The sequence below is a fragment of the Falco naumanni genome, chromosome 4 (genome assembly GCF_017639655.2).
Source record: "Falco naumanni isolate bFalNau1 chromosome 4, bFalNau1.pat, whole genome shotgun sequence".
Lineage (NCBI taxonomy): Eukaryota > Metazoa > Chordata > Aves > Falconiformes > Falconidae > Falco > Falco naumanni.
The window spans coordinates 21,337,988-21,364,424 of NC_054057.1; the positions used below are offsets into that span (position 1 = coordinate 21,337,988).

The window sequence follows — 26,437 nt, forward strand, 5'->3', positions numbered from 1 at the left end:
TCGAAGTGATTCTATTGCTATTTTGATCAGGAACAGTGAAGATACCCGATTTCCTACAAACATATGATTAGTTTTCCATTTTGCTTGCCCAAATGCTGATAGAAAGGTCAAAGGAACGACTGCTTCTTTAGATACTTTTCAAGCATACTGAGATACACATTCCTAAGGCACAATTATCTCCCTGCTGGGATTTTTCGGATTCTATTATCATATTTTCCCTTAAAGCACTGCCATTAAGAAACAGCAAATGACTTTGCTTAATCATTTCTAGTCAGCAGGGCTAAGAATACTTGCAAAGGTCTTGAGACACTGAGGTTATTCAGTTGAGAAGAGCTAAAAAATCTGATTTAATTTGTGTAACCCCTTTAGCTAAAATGCAGAACATCTAAAATTGCATCAGTGGAGATGCTGTACCCACCAGAACTCACTGCTGAGGAAAGTCACTGAGTCATAGCATGACAGATTCTTAAAGAAGCGTACTGAATAACATTTGCAACTATCAAGGTAAGGAACTATTTCAAGGAGATTCCGGAAATATTTTTTCCCAATTAGAATACAGTATAGTTTGATAAGTCATTAAGGAAAACATTCACTTTCCTTATGTGGCATCACATTTACAAAACTGATGGATGCAGAACACAAAACCCCCAGTGATTTATGAATAATTATACTACTTCCCTGCATCACAGTTTCTACAATCTACAAAACAGAAAAAAATACACATTTTTGTTCTGTGATTACACAAAGCCATTACATATAAAGGCACAAAGACAGCAGCTTTGTGTAGCTAGATCTATCAATCAGTACTTGAATTCAGGACATGTGAAGGTTATGAATGTAACTTATCTCTAAAGAACACTTGACTAATTTCAGATTAGGAATTTGTCAACGTGTAAGATAATATCCTAATACTGCTATAATGTTGCTCTAGTATTGTCATACTCTAAATTCCCTAGTACTCTTACTTTTCAAATGGTTTGGAGGCAAATGTTTCTCATCCTCCTTTACTCCTCTTCCTAGCTCCCAGGATTTATGACAAGCTTTGCCATCCACTGAGTAGGATGGAATATCTGGTTGAAGAGACTGAGGGGTTTAGGCCTGATATTCCTTTCACATCTGACCTACTCCTCAAGGACAGGCCCATAGGGCACTTCTACATCAAGTAACTTACCTTTCAGTTGAAAATAGTTAATACTTCATCAGCTCTGCTGAACTACTACAGGAGCAGAGTTATTATTCAGTATTCACTTGCATACACGATATCTGGATTTCTTCTGAAAGCAAGTGCTTCAGAAACAAGCGTGTTATAGGTCTGATGGTATGCCCATAAAATAAACATGAGTCATTTTACAGGTGAGTAGAGTTCTGGAAAGCCCCAGGTGCTGCACAGCAACTTGGTGGTGGATATGGGATTGAAACATGGACCATTTGATACTGTTCCCAAATGTACCATTTAAAGTACCTTTAACCCTGTGGTCTAGAAGACATCCTTACTTAACTGTGTATACACACGATGAAAAGAGATGCTCCCCTTGTATTCTCATGATATTTCATTGTCTTTAGGAGCTTGCCTGTATGTAAGGATGACATGCTGACATGCTTCCTTTTTATTATCCCCCTTATCTGCAAAGAAATACTGCCAATGCAGAATCCTGAGATGTGAAGCAATTCTTTACTTGAGAAAATTACTATTTAAAAAGAAGCAATTATCAAACTGTTCAGAATGTTCCAACTATGTGATCTTCCATCTTCATCTGTTAGCATGCACTATTTCAAATTACACTCAAATTGTAATAATCAAATTGTTCTCAGACTTTGCTCACCTTATTTTGTCACTTTGATTCCACGCTCCTCTCGCACACACATGAGGTTTTTCCCTGCTTATTTCAAAAAGGCCAGAGACATTGCATTTGGCTTAAAAAATACCAGGTACAGCTCACAGCACAGTTATGTTTAATTATTAATATAAAATATACCTTCTAATTTATGAATATAAAATATTCTACATTGATGAGCGTATCTATTAAAATGGATCAGTTGCCTTCTAAATGGCAAAATACCAGTTTTCCAAATATCCAAAACAAAGTGATGCCTGTAATTGAAGTATTACAATGTTACATTTACAGAGGAAAAAAAACCACAAAAACCCCCACACAAACCAACAAACTATCACCACGAAACAGTGACAAGTCTTCCCACAAGTACTTCCTCCAGTAATCTGCTTAAAACCACCTGGACTTTCCTGTGGCTCTGAAAGGGGAGGGGGTGTTAACATAAAGGCTTCAATTACAAAGTTCAATTTACAAACTAAGCTGACCTCAACTTGTCCTCCAGCAGCTGAAACTTCATTTAGCATATCAACAGGGGGAGATAAGGTAAAAAAGATGCTGAGCTGATGGGGACTGCCTCAGTATTAACCTGCATTCACTGTCTCTGCATCTGACTGAGGTCATAGTCAGAAAGTTCAGTGCTAGAAAGACACCAGCAATTTTACAAGTTAATTTCGTCCTACAACATAAAGCAAACTAGCTTGGTACAAGAAGATCAAGACAACTGTGTCATTTCTTAGTTGTCTGGCTAAATTAAAGGATTTCAGAAAATTTATTATGTCAGATACTGCCAGGTCCTTCTTATGAAACCTCGAACCATATTGTGAGCTTCTTATTCTGATTTAGCAGCAATTTGCATGCAACCATAGAAACTCTGAGTTATGATGCTACTCACTACTTACTAAACAGTTGTTACGGTTTAACCCCAGCTGGCAATTAAGTACCACACAGCTGCTCGCTCGTCCCTGTCCCCACTGGTGGGATGGGGAGGAGAATAGGAAAAAGTTAGAACCTGTGGGTTGAGATAAGAACAGTTTAATAACTGAATAAAGTAAAGAATAATAGTAACAACAACAATAGTAATTGTCATGAAGAGGAGAGGAACAGAGACAAAAAAACCCCAAAAACACACAAGGGGAAAAAGCAAACCAAGTGATGCACAATACAGTTGCTCACCACCCACTGACCAATGCCCAGACAGTCCCCGAGCAGCGATCAGCAGCCCCTGGCCAACTCCCCCCAGTTTATATACTGAGTGTGACATTCTGTGGTTTGGAATATCCCTTTGGCTAGTTGGGTCAGCTGTCCTGGCTGTGCTCCCTCCTAGCTTCTCATGCACCTGCTCACTGGCAGAGCATGGGAGACTTAAACAGTTCTTGATTTAGAGTGAGCACTACTTAGCAAGAAGTAAAAACAGTGTGTTATCAACATGATTCTTATGCTAAATCCAAAACACAGCACTGTACCAGCTGCTAACAAGAAATTAATTCTATCTCAGCCAAAACAAGGACAAGAATTTCTAATTTTTACTCTGTGAATCTTTTACATGACATGCAAGTGATAATACTTTTTCAGAGAAGTGCTACATTGACCCATTTACCAGAGATGAAGGCCAGACCTTCTGCTCAGACAGGTGGGCCTGATGTGGATACTTTGGTCAAAATACAGACAACAAACAACTCATGGAAACACTGAGATGTAATTCTATCCCCTACCAGTAATGACTAGAATAGAGACATGTTATCAAGTCTTCCACTTCCAAGTGTAAAGTGTCATTTATTGTTCTTCTGTTATTCTGCTTTATTCAGTTAATCCCTGTAACTATCCAAAATAGCAAAAAATGTTATTCCTACATCATGTAGCTCCCCAGACCTCTGTTCAACTCATTCTTCAACATAAACTGCCACAAGGTAATCCTGCAGTTAGGACACTGAGAGAAGAGAAAAAGCCCATTGTGGTGAGAAAAAGTGTTGCAAACAAAATTTCAGAATTATACTATAAATATGCACACAAATACTTAGAAGGAAGGCATAACTTCCTTTTGGCTCTGTTCAGATACTGCAAGCAAGATAACTCTTCACTTGCTGTCATAATGCTTTAACCACCATCATGCTATTATATAATCCTTTGTTCAAAGCGTACTCTTAACAGTACTGCAGGAAATATTTTAAGTGCAAATTTCTCCTCTTCCTCCATGTACTAAAAATTGCTTTCAGTTAATCTGATTAAGCACAATATGAAGGTTCATGCATTCACTAATTTTATTATTTGAACTATTTTAATAGATATTTAATTCTTTATAGCCTAGTGGTCCGAACTTTTGCCAGTCCATTAGAGACAATACTAAGCAAGTAACATACTGCATGTAAGATCAAATTTTGTTCTTGCCAACCTTTGTTACAAATCTTTAATTTCTTATGGCTACGAGCAATGCTGGAAAGTCCCATTGGTTAATATACTGCTCACAAGCCATGTGGGTCTTGGGGTCTTCTGGTACAGTCCATTTAGATTACAGGTGGAGCCACACAGGAAGTTAAATACAGGGAGGTAACTGTGGACTATTACAAAATAACAAACCACCATGAACGAGACTGCTTTAGCTTCTGTGGTGTTGGTAATCCAGAGTACCAAGTGCATACTTATAAGCATTTTCTTGTTGCCGTCACCTTACAGCCTGCAAACCTGCCATGAAGCTACCGAGCACTTTTTGGAAGTGACTTCTCTTACCTCACTCAGCAGCCTGAAATATTTCAGAATCAAGGTGGTACTTCTCTGCAGCTCAAAGGAGAAATTGCTGCTTCAGGAGAATACCTAGTCTCCAAAACCAAAACTAGAAAAGCAAACACAATACAGGTAAACACAGTGGTTGTTCAACACAAGCCTCAGAGCAAAGAGAACACAGATAGGTGGTAGACGGCAAACACAATCCAGTGCAGAGAGACAGGTACATGAACAGTCTTCAAATCACTCTGTCCAAAAGTGAATAAAATTTAACTTAAATTAAAAGATCTGCACTTTTTGCATTCAGTTTTGTCTTTTTTTAGCACTGCTTTACAAACAAATGAATCCAGGTGTGTAATTTATGCAGACACACTCTTAAGAAGACAAATGCAGAAAGGATCAAGTCAAAAGCTTTGTTGTAGGGTGCAAAGGAAATAATGAAGGGGGAGAGAGTTCCTTCATGCTTATTTGAGAAGATTACCACTGCTGACAAGAAATTTAACTCCTGTGAAATAAACTCCACTAATGACAAGTAATTTTACTTCCAGTTAGTGTAATTAATTTCTTTTTTGCTGTAGTGGAGGAATTTTGTTGCTTTGTTAATTTTGTCTAACACTAAGGACTGCTCAAAGGCGAAGGCTATTCAAAGATACAAATACCAAAAGCACAGAAAACTGAGGTTTGCTTCCAGTGTTTCCAGAACAGATGATTTGGGTGGAGGAAGGGGGGTGGGCACGTGCAGGGGAGGAGAATGTAAACACTTAAAAGGCCTGCTGACTGAAGTGAAATGCTTCCTTTCAGGAATGAGAAACATACCATGTACATTAGTTAACACAAAAAATAGTTTTAGATTTTAAGTCAAAACCAAGAATTGTTTGCTTTTTAACACCACCTTCTGACTTGTATTTTAAATACTTAAGTATACTTCTGTTTGTTGACATATTTGGAAATAGGGGGAAAGTATATATACTGAAAATATAAACTATTAACAGAATTCAAAACATGGGACTCAGAATCAGACCTCACAGTGCAAATACAGAAGAGACAAAGGATCAGAAAACAGCATCACTGCAGAGATAACAGTACAGCATTGAGAAATGTGAGCAGTGGTACTGCCCAGTGTTAAGAATACCACTGTCAGGTCTTCAGTACCACAGTTTAACAGCCTTCACATCGTTGCAATCCTGACCTTCGGAGCGCTTTTATTATAGCAGCCTGCAGCAAAAGCCTACTCCTGGCCAGTGAGAGGCTGCAAACAGCAGCAGCTTTCATCAGCTATCAGAGATAAAGGCTTATACTTTTGCACCTACTTCTCTCTCTTCCTACCTTTACTATACCCCTGCAAACTCCACTCCTGTTTTTTTTTCCTCTGTGCTCAGCCAAAGAGTTCCAAGTCCTGGGTTGCATTTACTCTCACGTTCACTGTGGGGCACCTGGAAGCCCACAGTGCCTCCCACCAACTGCTGACCTCCTACAGACGTAGACCGCGCCAGTCACAGCCTGGGTCAGAGCAGCTGGGTGAGCCACTGGTGTTACTTTCCAGGCCATATGTTGGGCTGTAACCTTTTATTTCTCAGTATTGGGGGAATTTCAAATTAAAAGCCTCTATATTTTTTACAAAGTCTCCCAACAAAACTCACATTTCTCATCTTAACCTAGCACAGTCACTGGCGGATGTAAAATAGTTTAGTTCAGTGGTGCCCTTTAATCTTATACATTGTTGCCCCAAAAAAGAGCCAGTAAGTAAAATAACTGCATCTAAGAAAAACTTAGATTTCAGTTCAGTGTCTTCCTTACAACTTTTTTCTTGATTTCAATAATTTCTGGGGTAACTCTTTATAAAACATCTCATAGTATACTTTCTGGATATAGTAGTATATATAGAAGTAGATATAGAAAAGAAGTATACTACTTCTTTAAATCTGATAAATATTGAACAAGTGCAAACCTCAAAGAGCTAATTTGAAATAAGAGTTTCTACTGTTTTTCCTCATCCAGCATGAAAAATTCACACCCCCTTGGGGCTTTTTTTTTTTTAATAAATTGAGGTGTGCATGTTTTAACAGTAAAAACATACAGATAGGAAGCCACTTTTTTCCTGTTCTAGGTTATAGTCCACACATTACTTCCACACTTACCGATGACAAATTATAAGGAACACAGCTGTTATGTAGTTTCAAGTAACTAAATTTTAGTTGTAGCAACCACATTTTTACGTTTAGGTAGCAGTTATTATCCTACTGGTTAAGCCTGGTACCATCTTTTACAAGCAACTCAGCCAAATGTCCTCTCTGTAACATACAAAAGTAGATAAACGCAGGTGCAAAACTGGTTGTTCTAAAAATGAACGTGGTTGTCTTCCTTACCAGGAATTGAAAGCTGTGGTATTTTCCTCGGGAAACAGGCAAAGCTTGAAAAGTCAGCACACGTCTTCCTTATTCTGGTCTGGTGACTATTTAAATTTCTTCTCAAAGGTTTTGAATTAAAGCAGACATGGAGAGTTAGGAGAATACTGCGACACCTTCAGTGAAGGAGTAACCTAACAGCATGAAATTGTCATTTAAATTGCTTGTCATTAGACACTGCAACCTGCTTGAGATTACATTTAGCCTAGTTTAATATTTTAGTACATTATGTCCTGGTTTATACATATTGCATTTATGTGTATTTATATATATATATATATAAACAGAAGTTACAATCTCTGTTGGTGACTTGAAGGATTCTTAAATCAATGGATTGAGATGTTTTATTTTCATTAATAAACCCTAAAAGTATATGTTTTCATCATTAAGTAGTTAAAGAATCTGAAGTCTATAACAAAGTAACAAAACTAGGTTGTTGCATAAAAGCTTAAGGTGTGGTTCAAAGTACAGCTTTGCTCTGAAAAGTTACTGTAAAAACAGTATTAAAAAAATATCCGTATTTGTTGCGCCTTCATTCTGACACCAGATATGCTTTCTGTAGTCGTGTAGAAAGCTTGGGTTTTTGTTTGGGTTTTTTTTTGGCAGTGGTGGGGTGGTTAGTCCCCTTCCCGAAATATCCAGGCCCACAAACTTAACCTTGGCCCCTGTAGTCACCCAGCATTATTTCCTGCTCATGTCTCACTTCCTGTAACAAAAGTTCTCCCTGCCAAATGGTGTCCTCATTACAGTTGTGTAATCCCAGTTTTCAAAAGTGATGCCCTTGGTGACACCTGTGTAAGCTGAGCTGAGGTTGCATAAGTAAGCAACTGGGTCTCTTTAGGTGGATGCTAATAAACAAGTCTGCACAAGAAATTGTAATCCAGTTTGTGTGTGCTCTCTCTTTTTGAGCTGAACTGCTCAAAATAGTAAGTGTAGAAAATCCTCAGGCATGAATCATCACAAAAGTTACTGGATCTCCTTTTGAATGCTACAGAAATACTGAGCAAGACCATTGTGTCACTCTTCAAAATTAAATCATGCTGCAAGTAGAACTGCCCAGTACACATGTGGCATGACATCTGCTTGCTTTTATACTGCTTTTACATTTGCTCAGCCTAGAAACAGCAGGACAGATTCTTTCTGATGCATCATCTATAGCTTTGTTCTGTTTCAATTGGTTTGACTTTTGCTAATGCAATTCAAGAAGTTCACAGAGTTGCACAGATATCATGCATAGGTATAACAGGATATCCCTTAACAATCACGATTATTTGCATGATCATCTTAAAAACCTCTGAAAAGGCAAAAAAAAACCCCTTAGAAATTGCAAATAATCTTTTCTTGTTCATGTATCAAATAGAGAACTCTGCAATGTAAAGTTTTCCTAGATCAGAACTGGAGATTACATAAAGACAAATACTTGCTTTTTACTCCAAGTCACAAAGGCTGAGCTGCCATAACCCTCAGATAATTCAACATGAGTACACATAGAGATAAATTTGCTACAAAATCTAAGTAATCCAATGTTCAAGCTCTAAAATGTAATGTACATTTAAAGGAATATTATAAATGTAATTGAATTATTTTTTTAAAATACTTTCAAGTTATATATCCACTTTGCAGGTTGGCCAGTTCAAGTGTTTTAACCAGACATTTGGAGTCTTCTAGTAGCTTCACTCCCTAGCTGAATGAAAGATCCACATATCGTCATAAGAAAGACTGAAGAAGAATATGCTATATTAAAATCCAGTATAAAGTGAATGACTAAACTAGAGACAAATGTCAACAGGTTAGACTTTACAGACAAGTAAGACACGATTTTAACTGTATTTAATTTAAATTAATTATGATGAACATTTCTGTGAGCTTTTCACATTTTTCTTCTTCCTTGTTGCTTCCTAGTGTTTGAATTCCATTAGCATTGCATTTCTCTAAAATGTCAAGAATAGGAGCATTATTTTTTAAAATATTTGTACAGTATGATAGTCCTAAAATCTCAAGCATTGGAGCTACTACCTGCTCTAATTACCACCTGGGAAAGCCGGTTTTGCTCTAGAACTTGAGTGCATATACCTTATAGACAGATTTTCCTGAATTCCCAGGACTAGCTTCTGTGACCAATATACAGATTTGACAATCTCTAAAGTGCAGTGCAGTTCAGAGCCTGACATTTAAAATTTAAATTTCACTGTTCTTTTGATTCTCCAATTTAACAGTACTTGCGTGAAGGAAACGTCCACCTTCCCCTTCAAATAATGATGCAGATTAATGTCAGACATACAGCAACAGAGGAGGAGAAATGCACTGGAGCAGCAAGCAGCAGCATGCAGCATGTAGGCTCAATACCGATCAAAAAGAAGCATCTTTATCTTTCTCTATTTGGCTTGCAGTTATTCCATTTGGTTGTTCATAAATACATTTGACAGAGGGTCAACTTTGTTGCTGGAGAAAGTAAGATGAAGGCTCAGTGTAAGCTATTTTTGTTGCATGGAGAATCTGCGGACTTGAGATTTTGAAGAGAATTGTAAAGGAGTGGTTCCTTCAGGTAGCAAGCAAAAATAAAAGAGTATTTTTATTTTTATTATATTTTCTAAAGAAGACAAAAAAATGATAGTAGATATATCTTAGTTATACTAATAATTTGTTCACCTCTGCAAAGCTGGTGGGAGCACTGTAGTAGGTGAAGATAATTTGGGTTGTGGGGGTATCAGGCATAGGAGAGTTCTGATAAACGCCCATTAGATTCTAGTGTTATAAAATCTAAATGTATTGAAAAGTCATATTTAAACTTTACATTCTAATGGCATTTCTACATAAAAAATATAACAACTATCAGAAAACTGGCTAAGAAAAACATGTGAGTACATACTAAAAGACCCACGTTTACTGACTTAAGCTTAATATAGACCCTGCTTGTTAGTTTTGCAAACTCAGCTATGTAAGAGTGAGGTGATTTCCTTTATGTGGCTTGTGTGTCATCAGTAAAATTAACTAGCATTTAAACAAGTTCTTTTGCGGGATATATAACACAAAGAATAGATCATAACTTCAGACTGAGTTTTCAAGAAAGATATTTAGCATAGGAAATTATCAGTATCTCCATATATATCAAACAGAACATAAAGACAATTTAGAAGTGCATCTATCAGGTCTGTAAGGATGACAATACTTGGGTCTCTAGTTGTTTTTACAATGCAATAATAATGAAAAACTCTATAGGAAAATTAAATATACTGCTATGTATAATAAAAAAACCTTCAAATTGTGAAGGAAAACTTTCATTTTAAAATTAATTTTTCCAGACTATAGCATCACTTTCTTAAAAAAATAAAGGTTTCTCACAAACTCTCAGTCCACAAAACTTGTGAAGATATTGCATAATTTATCTACATCTAAATCCGATCAATCAAAATAATGCCAGTATCTTCCCCTTATATCTCATTTATCAAGCTGACCTTGGGACACAGTTCAGAACACTCTAGTGCTTAAAATTTTACTCTATAAAAGTTGTTACTAATCCATAGCAATTAAAAAAATCTTCCTATAAACACATTATAAACATAAACCACAATATTCTAGTACTTAAACACTTTAAAAAAACAAAACAAAATGATGACCAAAACAGTAAAGATAAAAATTTAGAAAGTGGGAAGCACTGTTTTCAATTGTTATGCCAATTAACAAATATGTGTTAAAAATGAAGTTTTCTACGAAAGATTGCATTTACTTGGAAATCTAGATTTCTGGGAAAACACCAGAATGCAAATTTTTCAGTTAGCCATACCCACAGCCATTCAACAGATAGTCTAACCCATTTCCCTGCTGAGGATGCAACAAATCTGATCCAGAGCAACTTAGGCAATTCTACTGCTGGAAAACACCAACAAGATTTGTGGGTGCTAATCCCCATCAGAATGCATCATCCCTACTGTGCCTTACAGATTTTTGCACTATTGGAAGTAAATGAGGTAAAGGGAAAAACTGAATCTCACTGATTCTGCAGTTACCTACCACTAGCAGAAACCTTCCTGTCTATATTAATCCCTACAAGAACAGCTGTGAAATTTGCATATCCCCACAACAAACAGCCAGGAACTTTGAACGGTTGTTTTTTCCCACTATTTGGTAAATGTCATATGTATGCAAAAACTTTACAGAGGAAGCCTGGTAGTAGTCCTCTGGCACTCCAATGAATTCTACAGAAGATTTAAATGAATTTTGTGATAACATTCAGCATACAGTCTGCATGCATTCTGCTTTGTAACTATTTCAAATATTCTCTTTAAAGTCTTAAATTGTTTTCCATCATTTACATTTAAGTAATACAACCCTTTGCTTATTGCTTTGAATGTAACTGGAAATTGACATTACTCTGAATAAAGACAAATGCTTCAAAAAACCAGTACTGAATCATTTTAAAGATCTTTTGATTATGACAGAAACGTATCTTTAGCAGAAATTAAACTCTTAACAAAAGGTGGGGGAGCAGAAGCCTCCTGTAAGCACATCCACCAACTGTTTTGAAAAACAAAACAAACAAGCAAAAGTTACTCCCTGCTTTACAAAAGGGGTTTGCACTTACTTTATGGTATAGCCACACAAAGCTGATTTTCCACCTGTCACAAGGGAGTAGCAGAACACCTTTTTTGTGGGGACAGGGGGAACAAGCAGTTACTAAGAACACTGGGAATCTCTAAGAGAGGATCTACTACAGCTGGAAAAGAATGTATGTTCAAATGTGCCAAATGAATTGTTGAGTGATGGTATCTAAACTGAGGAGATGGAAACTAGAGGAAAGGGACAAAATGAGAATGAGAGAAGTAAGTGGATGTAGGTGGTCAGAACTTCTTAAAATGCAATGTTAAACCAATGGGCCTCCACCAGTAAACCAATCTACCAGTTGAAGTTATTCTTTCCGTAAGTGACAGGGGTGGTGTGGTAAGAGGAAGAGAGTGAAGAATAGGGGGGAGACAAAAGGGGAAATACATAGAATGATATCAGGGATTAAATCAAGACTATAATCCTACATGTGTGCCATCACCATTACAGTGTTAAGCAGAAGATATAATAATCATGAAACAAAAGTTTCATGGGAAGACTAGAAATGCTAGAAAAGAGGACAAAAAAGATATTCAAACCTGCACAAACAGCAAATGTTATACAGGAAAACACACTTTTCTCTCATCAAAGTTGTTTCAGCGACAAAATCACTTTAAAACTGTATACAAACTATTGTGGGAAGTTGACATTGTTGAAAGTGTTCTATACAACTGACTTAGATTCATCCTAGACATACTTTCTTGTGTGACCATCTAAGAACAAAGATTTCACCGACAGAATGCCTCAACTGAACCAAACTGTTTTACAGAGTGATTTCCAGAGAAAAGGGAGAGTGTAAATCAGCAGGTTCAATTACATACGATGAAGAATCTATACTAACCTACCATATAAAAAGACAACAGTGAAGAGAAAAATATATTGCAAGGCAGATCCAGTGATACTTTATTCATTCCTTCATTCATTTTTAGGAGAAACTCATCATTAACAGAGCAAGCTTTATAGTAGCTTCAGTAATTCATAAACTGTGTATTTTGTAACTGTAGCCATTTCACAGCAAAAGTTCAAATGTAACTTTCATTTTCTGTCTGCCCATTAAAGGTTTATAATGAAACTGTATATAACTTGACTGTTTAACTACTCATTAATGATGCTGAACTCAGAATTGCTACTGTGACATCCTGTACCACTGCCTGTAGTAACCGCACTGTGTATACACACACTGTGCACTGCTTCTCAGTCAAGTAAACAATTGCCCTTTCAAGCAAAAAAAAAATAAATGCATGTCTGCTCTCAAGGAGACATGCGTTTTGCTGCATCATTAAAGAAGAATGTGCAGCCTATGATATCAAAAGACTAAACGTCTGCAGATACTAACACCTCATCAGAAAAAAATGTACAAACAATTGAAAACTTTTTTCCCCTTTATATAGAAATATATTAACAGAGGATCATTCCACACAGACCTGGGACATCCCACATTTCAGAAGATTCCACACAACCCCCCCACTGCAGAAGGAACAAAAAGTTCTCCCAGCCAAACCAAAATGATCTAAGATGTTTTTAATGAAGACTCTCCATAAAGCCCAGAAAATCAGCAGGTAAGTCCTTCTGTAAGAACTAACTTCAAATAAAACCACAGTTGTTAAGCCAGTACTTTTTCTGGTCTTTCCTACAGATGTTCCACGAGAAACTTTCTACTCCATCTCCCTGTGGTGAGATCATCACCTATTACTACAGAAATTAATGTGATGTTAAAAATAAGCACGGTGATGCTATGATACATGATCAACCAAGGAAAGATTGAGGCTGTATAGGATTTCTCAGACAGAAAGTTATAACATACTAGGGAAACTCAAGGCAGTTGTTTTGTGTCTACTATAGTAGTTTTAATTTACTTGCATGTCCTTTTTTCTTTACTTTATGCACATCCACTTGAGCTTATTTTAGTAAGACATTTGACCTCTGCCAAGGGCTCTGGTGAATGTTCTTGAGTCCCAGCAGTAGTCTTGTCATTTCAACGGTGCTTTTTCATTCCCATGTGATTTTCTAACGTGCAAAATGCCACCTCCTCCACACCTCCGATCATCTCCACGTTCTTACACACCCCCTGCACTTACTGACAGAGGTGCTGAAAAGCAAATGACCCCCAGGTCTGATCCCAAGTCTTTTTCACAGCAGAGCACCACCAGCACTTCTGTGAACTTCAGTTGATTCTTTGCGTATAAACTGGAATAAATTTAAGGGTTCCATGATTACTTTTTTTTTTTTTAAATGCATTATCCACAGGGACTCTGACGCTTGCTAATATTGGAATTTCGATAGTGCAGAAGTGCGGTTGCGTTTGGGCCGCTGCCAGGTGTAGATGCTCGCACAGAGCTGCGCCCGCAGCCCCTGCCCGGCGCCCCCACACCCCCCGCCGCGCTGCGGGCCGGGGCCGGCGGGGCGCGCTGAGGCGGCAGCGGCCTCCCGGGGCCCCGGCTGGGCCACTCCCTGGAGAACGCCGCTCCAGAGAAACCCCAGTTAAAGCCGACAAGAAAAGGAAAAGGCGAAGGCGGCAGACCTACCTCTCCCCGCTACAGCAGTCAGCCGGCCTGCCCGGGGGTAAAGCGAGGGGGCCGCGGCGGAGCTGGCTGCCGCAGCCCTCCTCACCGCGAGGCGCGACCCGCCGCCCTCCGTTGCCTGCTAGAGGAACGCGGGGAGAGGAGGCCGCTTCTCCTCCAGCAGAGAGAACGCTTAACGCCAGGGCTACCGGCCGGGGTCCTCCCCTTCCCTGAGCTGGGCTGAGCAGGCGCCTCAGAACACGAGCGCCCGGGCCGACCGGCCGGACCCCCCGCCAGCGGCGCGGAGCGGAGAGTAGGGCCCCGCCGCCGCGGCCACCCGCCCCACGCATGCGCCGCCCTCTCGCCCCTTCCCCCTGGGCGGCCGCCGGCGCCTGCGCGGTTCCTTCGCCGGCCGCCGTGAGGGGCAGGGGCGGGCGGCAGTACCGGGCTCGGTCCCGCGCCGGTCCCGCCGCCGCTGCCGGGTACCCTCCCCTCAGCGCCGGCCTCTTCCTCCTCCCGTAGGATCCTGCGGGCGGTTTGAAATCAGCCGCTCTTTCCTCTACGAGTTCTCGATGTGGCCGTAACCGCCCGGCATTGAAGGGGAGGAGGCAAGAGCGTGGGGCGGGGGGAGAGAAGGGCGGCCTGGAGCGGTGCGGCTCGTCTTTGCCGAAAGCTCCTGTTCCAGCGGCCCCTCGGAGCGGGCCGGGGGCCGTGAGAGGTCGAAGCGAGGAGCAGCCGCCTTGCCGCGGCCCCTGGACGGTTCCTGCCCGGCGGGCACTGCGTTCGCCCTGGGGCGGCTTCTGCCGCTGTTCCTTGGACTCTGGGCGTGGGGAGCGAGGGAAGGAAGGAGCCTGCGGCGCCGCCGGGACCCACGAGCCCCCAGCACCCGTGGAACGGGGTGGAAGGGAGAGTGAGCCACCCCCGCTGAGGCGTTCTGGGGCCGCGGCGGGCTGGCCCGCAGGTGAGGCTCCCTGGGGCCCGGGCGGGGGGGAGGGTGCCGTACACATGCAAACCCGGACGGGGCGGGGAGGCGGGGTGGGAACCCGGTTCTTCGGGTTTAGGGAGGCGGGGAGGGCCCGGCGCTTCAGCCGGGACTGCCGCGTCAGGTAGGTGAGCAGAAAGGGAAACGGTAACGCCGGCGGCGTGCGGGCCTTCCCTCGGTGGCCGCTGTCAGCCCCGCTGCGGGCGGGCGGGCGGGCGAGGGGAAGCCGGCAGTGGCCGAGCCCTTCCGGCTGGCGGGAGCCACCCGCCGGGCCCGGGCCCTGCTCGCCGCCGGTCCGCAGCCTGCGCCGGGCGCTCTCCGCGCCGGGTGGGCACGGCGGGGCGGGCGGGCGGGGGGAAGGAGGGTGTCCCGGGATCACGGCTGTGTGTCGCAGTGCCTGGTGCTCTCGCACTTCCTCGAAGCACGTTACCGCAGCTCCGCCGTTCCCCAGCAGCAGGGCGTGCCCGCTCGGTGGAGAGCTATGGTAGGGTGCAGCCAGGCTTTCTGATGCATAGTCGGGCTTTTTTTTTTTTTAAACAATATTTCAGAGCACGTTTATTTTTTAATCTTAGTACATCCTGCTGCTGTCATTGCAAAGGTGAGAGATGGGCACATTCGTGATTTTGGAAGGAGTCGGTAAACAGCTCTGGGCTGTGGTTTCTGTGTGTTCCAAGTGATTTCCAGTGTGAATCCTAGCGTTGTACTTTGAAGGCCAGTCTTATGTGTCTCACTGATAACAGCAACACGTTGTAGATGAAGAGGTACTACATTGAATTTGTACGACCTACTCAGTGACTCCCTCAATTTAGAGACACACACATTTTTGGCTTGACATGAGGAAAGTCTAGGATCAGTTTTATCCCTTTAAAGTACCAATGAACATCTTCGGAGATATGTGGCATTTTTTGTTACAAATTTCCCGCAAGATTAAATCAACACTTGTCTGGTGAGTTCTTTAGATGTTCATTGTGTCTTAACTGTAGAGTGATGTAATTAAAGGTATTGGGGCCCAGAAACAGTTATCATCTGTTATTCATCTGCATTCTTGGTTAATGTAATTGCTTAGTGATGATGTAAGAACAGATGAAAGTCGCTTTAGCAGTGTGAAATAGTTTGATGTACGTGACATGCTTTTTCCATTGTGTTGTGTTACTGGGGTTTGGAGATGTTTACCTTAAGAGTGTGAATTCAGTCTTACGTGAACTGAATTCTTGGCTGTAGTTGAGAACGTGTGAATAGAAGACAGTTGTGTGAAATGTGTCAGGTGTAAGCTTGTTGCTCTGATCATCAGTACTTCATGTGAACTGGCTCCAAAGGAGGTAATTTTTTTTCAGTGGCTCTCACAGTACTATGCCATCTTTTGAGATGTTAACAGATGTGAACTTTTAGGAAGTTCTGTTTATATTGGATTCCAAGTCAGTGGGGATCTGTAGAACATGTTAAAGTCTAGACTTTCACATAGCGCACAAATTGTCATGTACATGTACTCAAAAACATAGATTGGTATCATATAATTGATTATCTCTGGTATGTAATGCCAGCAGAGGATTAGAAACCACTAACATATTTGATACTATGTTGTTGTTTCTGTTTTTAAGATTCTGATGTGGAGGTGCATGTGATAGTTACGGATCAGTACAGTCTTTTAACATTAAAAAAAAAGAATTAGAGATGTTTTCTGAGAAAGTAATCCAAATTTATTAGCTTAAACTTCTGGAAACTAGGTAACATGTCTGTGTATTTAATGGACAGATTGTATTTATCCCTTGCATATCTTTGAAAACAGTTTATGTAGATAGTGCTGTCTGCTTGTGAAGATGTTAAAGTGAATATTTTTTTGTATTGGGCATACAGAGTTAGAACTGCTCCAAAGGAAGAGGTGAAGAGGCACCTCCCAAAGGGCCAGGTGGGAACAAGTGTTTCTAAGCCTACCAGCCTGCTACCACAGCAGAGGACTAGTCGGCAGGAGTGATCTCAGCTGATCGCAGGTGGAGAAAGCTCTAAGGGGGTACCCAGGAGGATTTGTCCTGCTTGCTTCAGTAGCTTTTCTTAGTTGTACTGTAACTGTAGCAGTAGTAGAAAAGAGTGTAGGAGTGTATTAAATTGGTAATGGAAAAATATCTTAAATAGTTGCAGCTTGTTGCTGAATGTGGGTTGTTACCATGGGCGGCTCTGTTTGTTTCATTAAAAAAAGGAGCTTCAATGTAACAGCAGTGTTTTGGTTTGTTTTTGGGGGTTGTTTTTGGATTTTTTTAATGAGTAATGAATCATTCTTTTGCAAAATGACAGAAAGGATACTTATTTTGGAAAAGCTGACAGTGTAAAAATGATGGTGGTTCCATTTTAGAATAAAGACTTATGGAAGATTCTTGTGACTTTTCTTTTTATTATGCATTCCTGTCATTTTTCACAGTGCTCATTATAGTACTGTCATTTCCTCATATTTTAAAATCATGTTTAGTTTCTTAGTTTGTTTCTGGATCGTCAGCATTTATGGTAGCACTGATTCTAGAGAAGTCCAACTGTTACATTGATTCTCTGAAACCTGCGTATGCTTTACATCATGCCCTCGGAGTTCCTCTGGTGAAGGGACTATTATAAGAGCTTTGCAGATGCTTCTTGTCACTGATGACAATATCCTGCATGTCATGTTTTAATTTGTGGAGTAATGCTATCTCAAAGCGCAGCTGTTAGCAACTGACTGGCAGAGATCTTGTGCTTCATAAAATAAGTAGCACTGCTTGAAGGTGCATCACTGCATGATACTGTCTTGGAATTTTGGTGATTTGCAAAGACAGAGGAAGGTCACCAAAGATAGCTGGTAGTTCTACGGGAGTGTAGGATACATTGGTACAGTTACGGTCTTGCATTGTTTTAAGTCATGGCTCTGGCAGGCAACAGTTTTGCGACTGCATTAGGGCTTTTGGTTGTCTCAGCTTGTGATTTTCTGTTCACCTATAGCTTCCTAACACCCACAAACTGAGGGATTTCAACCCCCTCTAAGTAGCTGTCATTCTATGACAATTCTCAGATTTTAAAATGGCAAATAAACTGCTAATACACCACATTGAAGCAGTAGATTGTGCAGTTGTCAGCTTGTACTGGATTAACTGTCAACTATCCAAAGAGTAAATTTCTTTCCTGGAGAAGCTAACGTGATCTTGTCTGCTGAGAGCACAAACTTTGTGCCAAGGGTTTCTCAAGTGGGCCATGATTAGAGATCACAGATTATTTAAAATGGAAACACTGTACGTGAACTGGAATAACTTGGCCTCCATCATAGTGGTAAGCACTGTAATCTTTTGGCAGACAGTAATTATATGCTTTCCTCAGCCTTTGCTTTTTCCCTTTAATGTTAGGCTCTTTTACTTACATTAGCAGCTTTTTTTTTTTTTTGGTAATAGCTCTAGCTTCAGTTAATTCTGTCTCAACAAGGTTGTTCTGAATGAAAATTCTGAATAAGTCTTTAAAACTATTGCATTAAAACTCTTATTTCCCTTCCTGTCTCCCCACACAATCCTTTGTTGGATCGTGGTGCTCATGCAGCTCCTTTTCTTTCTCATTTGCTTTTGGGCCCACAGACAAACATACTAATTCCGAAGTCTGTACCCTAATATAGAGTGTTCTTCTGGAGAAGGCTTATGTTAGTCTTGCATAATTTTAATTTGCGTGAAGTCGTGTACCTTTATGCTATGTCCATTTATTTCTGTGTCTCCTTTTAGAGTTTGCTTTGACAAAGCACCAAAGGTTAAGCAAATAACGTGATTTCCAATGTGATTCTTTCTGCTCCTTCTTAAATTTGAATGCTACTTCTGCTGTTTTGCAGTAATATTACCTTAGGCTTGTTTGTAGCTTTGTGTTGCTAGAGCTGCAGTTTCATGAGACAGTTCTCTAAAATTGCTGGGTTGGGTTTCCCACTGTTTGTTCTGAGCACATCAGCTTTTAGAACTTCACTTTAATTGTGGGCATGGTAGCTTCCATACCTTTGCTCATCTGCAGCATTCGTTTGTTGAAGTAAAGAGCAAGTGTTCAGTTAAGTTGTGAAGTATATTTAGATTCTTTAATTTAAACTCTGTCATCATTACATAGCACTCCTGCTTCTTAGATCTTTTTTTTTAGTTAGGTATTTGGAAAAGCTTTTCCTTTTTTTAGTATTTTTCACAAGTGTATTTTTCAGTATTTGTGGAACTATCAAAAATCAAAGTGCTATCACTGTTTGTGCTTTATCAGTAACCTGTGATTGGTTTGCTGGTGAGGAATGCTGGGCTTTTTTATTCTGTTTCCTACATTTCATCCTCCTTATCTATTAATGTTTCTAACATTATTTGTCCAGGTAACCTCCATTCAGATTCTTTCTTTTAGGTTTTTTTAGACTGTTCTTTTTCAAGAAATTCTGGCCTTCCTGTCTGTTAAGTTCTCCTCTCTCACTGGCTTCATTGCCTTTTCGTTCTTTTGAAATAAAAGAATTTAAGCACTAGTTTTAAATTGAATCAACTTATAACTGAAATTGATCACACAGACTATTACTACTTATTCTGTAATATCTTTGGGTTACACTGAGAAAATGCTTAGGGCTATGTCAGATAAAATTCTGTAGCAAACCTAGACATTTATGTACTTTAATACTGTGAAATGACATTCAAATAATATTTTATGATGAACAACTTCCCAGTAGTGTTTATCTGTCTTATTACATGCCAAAGATAACAATTTCCAGCAACAGGGGCAGTTTAGTGCTACTGCAGTATTCTGTAGAACCTCTTTTATGGTCCATTTGATTCAGGTGTTTAAAGGTCTATAATAGGTAAAACCACTAATTTTGCAAGTGGACAGCTGCAACAGCAAGAAACTTTGCCTGGATATTATGGAGAAAAGGTGCAACTCCTTCTCAGAATTAAAATAATTTACTGCTTTAAAGATACAAACTTCTATGTTTGTGGTTTTGGACTTGAAATGCAAGGCTGCTGGTTTATATTCCAGTATTAATTAGGAAACCGAAGCTGGTTCTAACAGCCCGTAGTTCTAGAACAGAGCTGCTTTTTTTCTGTTGTTGGATCAAATATACAGAGATAGTTTCTACACAGGTGAATTTTAATTATCTTGTGGTCTTACTTGAAAGAGAAAAGGAGAGTTTAAGTCTATTTATAGCCTGTTCACACTGTAGCGTCTGAATGCCTTGCATGTATGTGATGCCAAACACACTGGCGTAGACCCAGGCATCAGAACAGGTGGTGCCATTGAAGGTGGTGAGTGATAGGGCCTGAAACTGTAGTGTAGCTTCTGTTTTATGTAAGACAGGTCACACTTCTAACCCCCCCACTCCCACCCCCACCACCCCCCCGAAGTGATAAAGATACAAAGAGAACATTTTTAGGCAGAAGTTAAAGAGCAGACAGCAAAGACTTGGGAAAGGTAAAATTTCTGTATGTCTGAGGTGCTGACAAATAAGAGGGAACTTGAGAGATTTCCCCACAGGCCTTCTGGTTTGTCTAGGGATTTCAGACACTGCAGATTTTTGGAATGAAATACGACAGGATGTCACTTCATCAGTTGTGTAATGCAATGTGTAACTCTGCCTGCAGTAATTGATGAACAAGTAATAGATGTGATTTAGGAATTCTGAACTGTAAATGTAGCAGATAGTAATGTACTTTCCTTATATTATCTCTTACAGTTTAGGAAGGCCAGTGTAACACTGTTCTTTGTGTGGTGGTTTTTTGTTTTGGGGTCCTGTAGTTAATTTCTGTGAGAATTCTGATGTTGCTGTATGTATTCCTTATAACATGCAGCAATTTTTATCCATAATTAGCATGTTATGAGAGTGAAGCACCTAAGAAATATTTCTGCATGCATTTGAAATATTTGGCACCTTATATTTTTCTGAGAAATAACATCATGATACCTTTAGTATTAGACTAATCAGTCTATTAGCAGTGGGACTAGATCTCTTTAGTGCTGAGCTGTATAGTAAAATATTAAATACTCTGACATGCATCAGCTCAATTAAAAGTTACATGAAACAGAAGAAATTGTGACAAGACTCTTGAAGGACTATTAAAACATCTTATTAAAGAAAGTTTATATTGAGGCTTAGTTTCAAAGCTGGAAGCAATAGTAACTATAGAACCATGTAACCTTTTATTTTGGAAGGAGTCTCTGGAGGTCACCCCTGCCCAATGTGTGGTCAATTAGGGCAAATTAGTATCTTCAGGGTTGGACATTTCACAGCCTTGCCAGGCCAATGTTTAACTACACTCTCAGTTCTTCAACTCCAGGGTTCCCTATTTGCATGGTTCCTGTTGGAGATGTGGGTGCTCTAGATTTGCGTGTACCTGTGCTGTTCCCTGCAATGCTTTATTGCACACTCCCGTGAGAGTGTAGCTCACAAGCTCGCATTGATGTACTTCAGGTGTGGGTTCTCCTCCCTTGCTGGGCCCTGTACTGACCGCCTGCTAGCTGGAATGCAGGACCTTGCATCTTCCAGAAGGGATGCTGTGCTCTCTGGTCTGGACAGATACTGTGATGCACTTAGTGGGATGACTTACAGCAGTGGCAAATGGGGTTTTGACTGATGCAGTTTCCTCTCCAAGGTCTCTCCCACTGCTACAGACTTTCTTATTTTTTATACTCCTTTTCATGAGGAGCCCTTAATTTCAAACACTTCTTTCTAATTGCCTAGTTACTGTTTAATCTAACTGATGTAGTCTTGCTCTTCACCATGACTGGTTTGGGGCAAATATCCTGTTAGACAATTTTGCGTGTTTGATTCACACTCACAAAAATTGTCTTTGCATTTGTTATTATCCAGACTATTCTGCCAAGGGAGGGTCCTTGCAAGCACACCCCACTGTGTCCCCTGCGTCACTAAGCAATGGCCCTACAGTTTTCTTAGTCTTTCTCTTGTTCCCAAAGTTCTTGTGGTAGCCTTTCTCTTTGTCCTTACCAGCCTTCGCTAGTTTTGATTTCAGCTGAGCTTTAGCTTTCCTATCTCTTCCTTGTAGGCAAAGGCAACATCTTGGTATAACTCATAGGGAATCTGTCCCTGATACCTTTTTTGGGTTTGGGCTCAGTCAGGAGTTCTGTGCTCATCCTATGTGAGAAGTGTGGCAGATGGCTGGCAGGGGTGCCACAGCTGCCTTCCTCCACAGTGAATTTGGCACCATTATAGAATAGTTTAGGCTGGAAAAGACCTTTAAGATCTTAAGGGTCCAACTGTTAGCCAAGCACTGCCAAGTCCACCACTAAACTGTGTCCCGAAGTGCCACATCTATGTGTCTTTTGAATACCTCCAGGGATGGTCACTCAACTGCTTCCCTGGGCAGCCTCTTCTGATGCTTGATAACCCTTTTGGTGAAGAAATTTTTCCTAATAGCCAACCTGAACATCCCCTGGCGCATCTTTAGGCCGTTTCCTCTTGTCCTATTGCTGCTTGGCCTGCCTTGCTATAACCTCAGTAAGGTCTCCCCTGAGCTTCTTCTCCAGGCTGAACCCCAGTTCCCTCAGCTGTTCCTTGTAAGACCTTAGACCTCATAAGACTTTAGACCCTTTACTAGCTTCGCCCTTCTTTAGACACACTCCAGCATCTCAATGTCTGTCTTGTAGTACTACAGTGAGACTAAGATGAAGTGCTTTTTGCTCATTTAAAGCATCAGCATCTGATTTTTATAAATTCACTACTTTATGTATATACATTAGCACTTACTGTCAGTCTGAATATAGCTATACTAAAAATAGTATAACCTGTTAAATTCCGTTTCCCCGAAGCAGTCTGTCAGCAAAGAGAATCTCGCTGAATTATCAAACCAAAGTTAGTTGTCTGTTAGAAGTTGTGTGTTGTTTTAAAGAATGCCCACAAATGCAGTGCAAGTTTACAGTGTGTGCAGTTATTGTGCAGTTTATATTTGTGGTAAAAATTTAGTTAGGAAATAAAAACCTTAACATTCAAATTAAAAGCATTTTCCATTTTATGCTTAGTGGCGTTTTTTAGTAGATAGGCCTGAGTCCTTTTGCTTACATGAACTATCTATTGTAATAGCATGATTTCTTGATCTTATTTGTTTTTATAATATATAACCTTGTGAAAACCTTCTGTAGTAGGGCAGTGTTATTTTGTGTTGATGCAGCTTCTACTTTGGGCCCTATCTGCTTTTCTTATTTGAAGTCAGCCAATAAAAATTACTGGGAAAAGATGCAGATTTTTGGAGGCGTTTCTTCCAAATGTGGGCAGCAACCTGAGCTCTGAGCTTTTTTTGTCACAGATTTCCAAAGTTTCTTCTGCATATGTATATCTAAATTAATCTGAGTACAAAACATAAGTTGACTTGCTTTTTTTTTTAAGACTAAAAAGACAGACTCGTACTGAATGGATTAACAGTGGCAGTACTTGTCCCAGACTTTATCTCAGAGTCTCGCTTCAACCTGAGTTTAAGCTCTGCTGTCCTGCTTCCAAGACCCATCCCAACCTCTGATAAAGTGAGGCTGCAGTCTTGTATTTCTTCCTGAAAGTGTGCTGCTACCTAACACCAGAATTAAAGCCAAAACAAACACCACAAAAAAATCATGTTGTGGGGGAGTAACAAATAAATTGAACCATGAGCCACAGGCAGATGGTAAAAACACTTCCTGGCAGGTGAGTCCTGTGTGTTGGTCCAAATGCCTGTGTTTCATCCACTGTGCTGCAAAAATGAATGAGCAGCCTGTGGAGGCATGGATGGAATCCAGGAAGGTACTTATGTCTGCTCTTCCCCATCAGGAGCAAGTTCATTACTGTCTGGTAGAACTGCATCTTCTCTGGCCCCTTCAGACACTGAGGGTTTATTCCTCTGACTCATCTGCAAATGCTTTGCTGTCCTTCAAGTTTTTTATACAATCGAGTTGTTGTGTACCTGTGCTATAGAGTACGTTTAGTTTTGGTCTCAGAATAGCAACTGGAAATGAGTAAGATTATTGCATAATTGTTTTATCTGTCCTATGCAGGTTTTTATAGGAAGGGGGACATCTAGTTTCAAGGCTTTGTCTTTTCTCTCACCAATAAATATTCTATTTCTCTTGTCTAAGCACATACAGAATATTAAAATACCTGCAGAATTTGAAGCAGAATAAAAGACTTTTTGCTTGCAAGGGAAGGAGAGGATTAGCAGCATAAAATTATGGAGGGAGGAAAAAGTGTGGAAGCTAAAACAGAAAAGAAAAAAAAGCTGTGATGCTACTTGATAACTTAGAGTTCCAGAAAGTACCCCAGTATATTTTGGCTTTGTGATTACTGTATAAAAACAACGAAGTAAAAACTGTACTTGCACAAAAATACCTTTGTTACATTCTTTTTTTTTTTTAATCCCTTCTCCCCTCTTTGATTAAACTAAGGAATTCTTGAATGTTTGTTAGTTAGACCCAGTATGAAAGATACTTCTTGCACCAATTCACTTTAAAAAGGATACCCACTAGTAGTTCTTTTACAGACGTTTTCTATTTGTATGAATAAGATTTTGTTCTATAAGGTGTTTTCCCAAGCCCTCTGTGGAGCACATCTCATTTATATCAAATAGATGGACTCCCACCAAATTCTGATCAGATATTTGGAAGGACCTGAATATCTGGAAGTAGCATTTCTTTAGGATATTTGAAACAAACTTACTTAAATTTTATTTTATTTTATTTTTTAGTGATGTTTTGCTCTCTGTGGCTGTATGTGTTCTGTTTTGGTTTGGTGGTGATTTTTACATTATTGCAATTGATAACGGAGGTTTCTGGAAGAAGACAGAGAATGTTTTATGTATTATTCTGGGTGTATGATGCTAGTATGTTTCTCTCTTCCCTTGCCAAATTAGGAATCTTGTTTGGCAAAATAATGTTTGTTTGTCTAGAAATGTCCTCTATTATAGTAAAACTTATACTTGAGTAGAAGACTGCATGAGAACAACTGCATTAAAATGTAAATAAGCCTCATCTACCTGCTTGGATGCTTTGAAAAGTTTGCTGAATCTCTTTTCTGTTTGGAGAGAGCTCTAATGATTGTGTAAGTTTATTTCTTGAACCCATTGTTGCCTATAGGTTTTCTTCATGTCCATAAATTAAATGGATACTTATTTTTAGGAGTTGTGAAAAGTAACAGGGTACCTAGCTGTCATCATAGAGCTAGGAGCAGTTGACAGTTGTGCATAACTTTGAAGCTGTAAGTAAATTGATGGGTTGTGTTTAGTAGAAAAATGCTCTGTGTGTACCTTGTAGGATGCACTGTTCTATAAAGCTGTCATAAAATGTTGTGATAAAGTTTTCCCAGAAATACAACTACTTGATGAATTTGTGCCAATGGCACTTAGGTTTCTTGAACATTATGTAACTAAAGAGTTGGAAAATCAATTACATTTTGTGGTGTGGATTGTTTATTGGTTTTTAATTCCAGATCTGAAAACTGAGTTTTTCCTGTCTGTTTTTGCAAATACAGAACCAGAGAATAAACATGGGAACTCCTGGATCAGGACGGAAGAGGACTCCAGTGAAAGACAGGTTTTCTGCAGAAGATGAGGCACTGAGTAATATTGCCAGAGAGGTTTGTTTATTTCAAATTGTCTTAAATTCAGAAATAGGGATGAAGGCTATTTTGTTATTCAGAAAGTGAATTAATTTTTTTTTTAGGCTGTGCATTAAAAAGTGTAATGAGCCCGAAATATGACAATTAATACAAACTAAAGAGTATCTTCAATCAAATAATCACATTTATTGAATTGTTGTCACAGTGAGATATTAATTGTATGATTAGTTTAACTTTACAGGATCACACTTAGGCTTGGGAGGTATTGCTACAGATAGTTACATGCATAGTTAAAAATAAATGAGAAATCCAGTTATGTCAGATCTAAAACTGAAGAAACACCACACTTATACCATTAAAGTGTGTAATATTTTTAAGATGGCCAGTGTTTTAGTGTTGAATAAGTAATAGTAATTATTAAAATGTATTTTTAATATATTCTGTTTCAAATGTGGTAAGTCGCATTTCTGTCAAAATAAGCCTAGTATGTACTCTATACCAGGACTTTCTTAACAGTCACCACCTGAAAAATAGAGACTCGGGGGAACCAGCCAAAAATGCAGTTAACAAGAACTTGATACAAAGGGGAATTTTGCCCCACCGGATGTAGGGAGGAGGCAGCTGGGATTTAGTCTTACAGATGTCTATTTGGACTTGAGTTTTTCTGGGAGGAAGTACTGTGACTTGGAAACAAAAGCCTTAGTACTGTTTGTATACAAGTGCATACAGCAGCTTTGAGCTACATCATCTACAAAGTTGCTCACCACAGATGAAATAAATGAGTGCAAAATGCAGATTCTAATGGGCTTTGTAATGTACGTTGCCTATATATGTGTGCATACAGTATATGCACATAGGTGTAAGTAAGA

At 39.8% G+C, this 26,437-nt stretch overlaps 2 protein-coding genes across 12 annotated transcripts in view; one reads left to right on the forward strand and one right to left on the reverse strand.

Annotated features, from left to right (window-relative positions):
- Window positions 1–3,092: 3,092 nt before the first annotated feature.
- Window positions 3,093–17,687, reverse strand: LOC121088098 (collagen alpha-1(III) chain-like). The gene is made up of 3 exons (XM_040593801.1): window positions 17,598–17,687; window positions 14,080–15,557; window positions 3,093–4,659 (listed from the first exon to the last, which is right to left on the reverse strand). The coding sequence occupies exons 1-3, from the start codon at window positions 17,685–17,687 to the stop codon at window positions 4,641–4,643; spliced, it is 1,587 nt and encodes a 528-aa protein (XP_040449735.1). The 3' UTR covers window positions 3,093–4,640.
- Window positions 14,491–26,437, forward strand: part of LRRFIP2 (LRR binding FLII interacting protein 2) — a 58,539-nt gene continuing 46,592 nt past the window's right edge. For 2 of the 11 annotated variants that reach the window (XM_040591106.1, XM_040591108.1), the window contains exons 1-2: window positions 14,495–15,016; window positions 25,482–25,586. In XM_040591106.1, coding sequence (XP_040447040.1) covers window positions 25,497–25,586 — 90 coding nt within the window. In that variant the 5' untranslated portion in view covers window positions 14,495–15,016; window positions 25,482–25,496. Of the gene's footprint in view, window positions 15,017–25,481; window positions 25,587–26,437 lie in introns of all 11 variants that reach the window. The other 9 variants (XM_040591109.1, XM_040591111.1, XM_040591113.1 and 6 more) reach the window with 7 other exon arrangements.

Excerpts from the sequence above, each read along its gene's own strand:
- LOC121088098 (XM_040593801.1), bottom strand. The coding sequence starts at position 17,687 with ATGACATGCAGGATATTGTCATCAGTGACAAGAAGCATCTGCAAAGCT. Across the intron at positions 15,558-17,597 it reads AGGAACTCCGAGGGCATGAT|CCCGACTATGCATCAGAAAG; the intron begins GTAAAGCATACG and ends AAAAAAAAAAAG.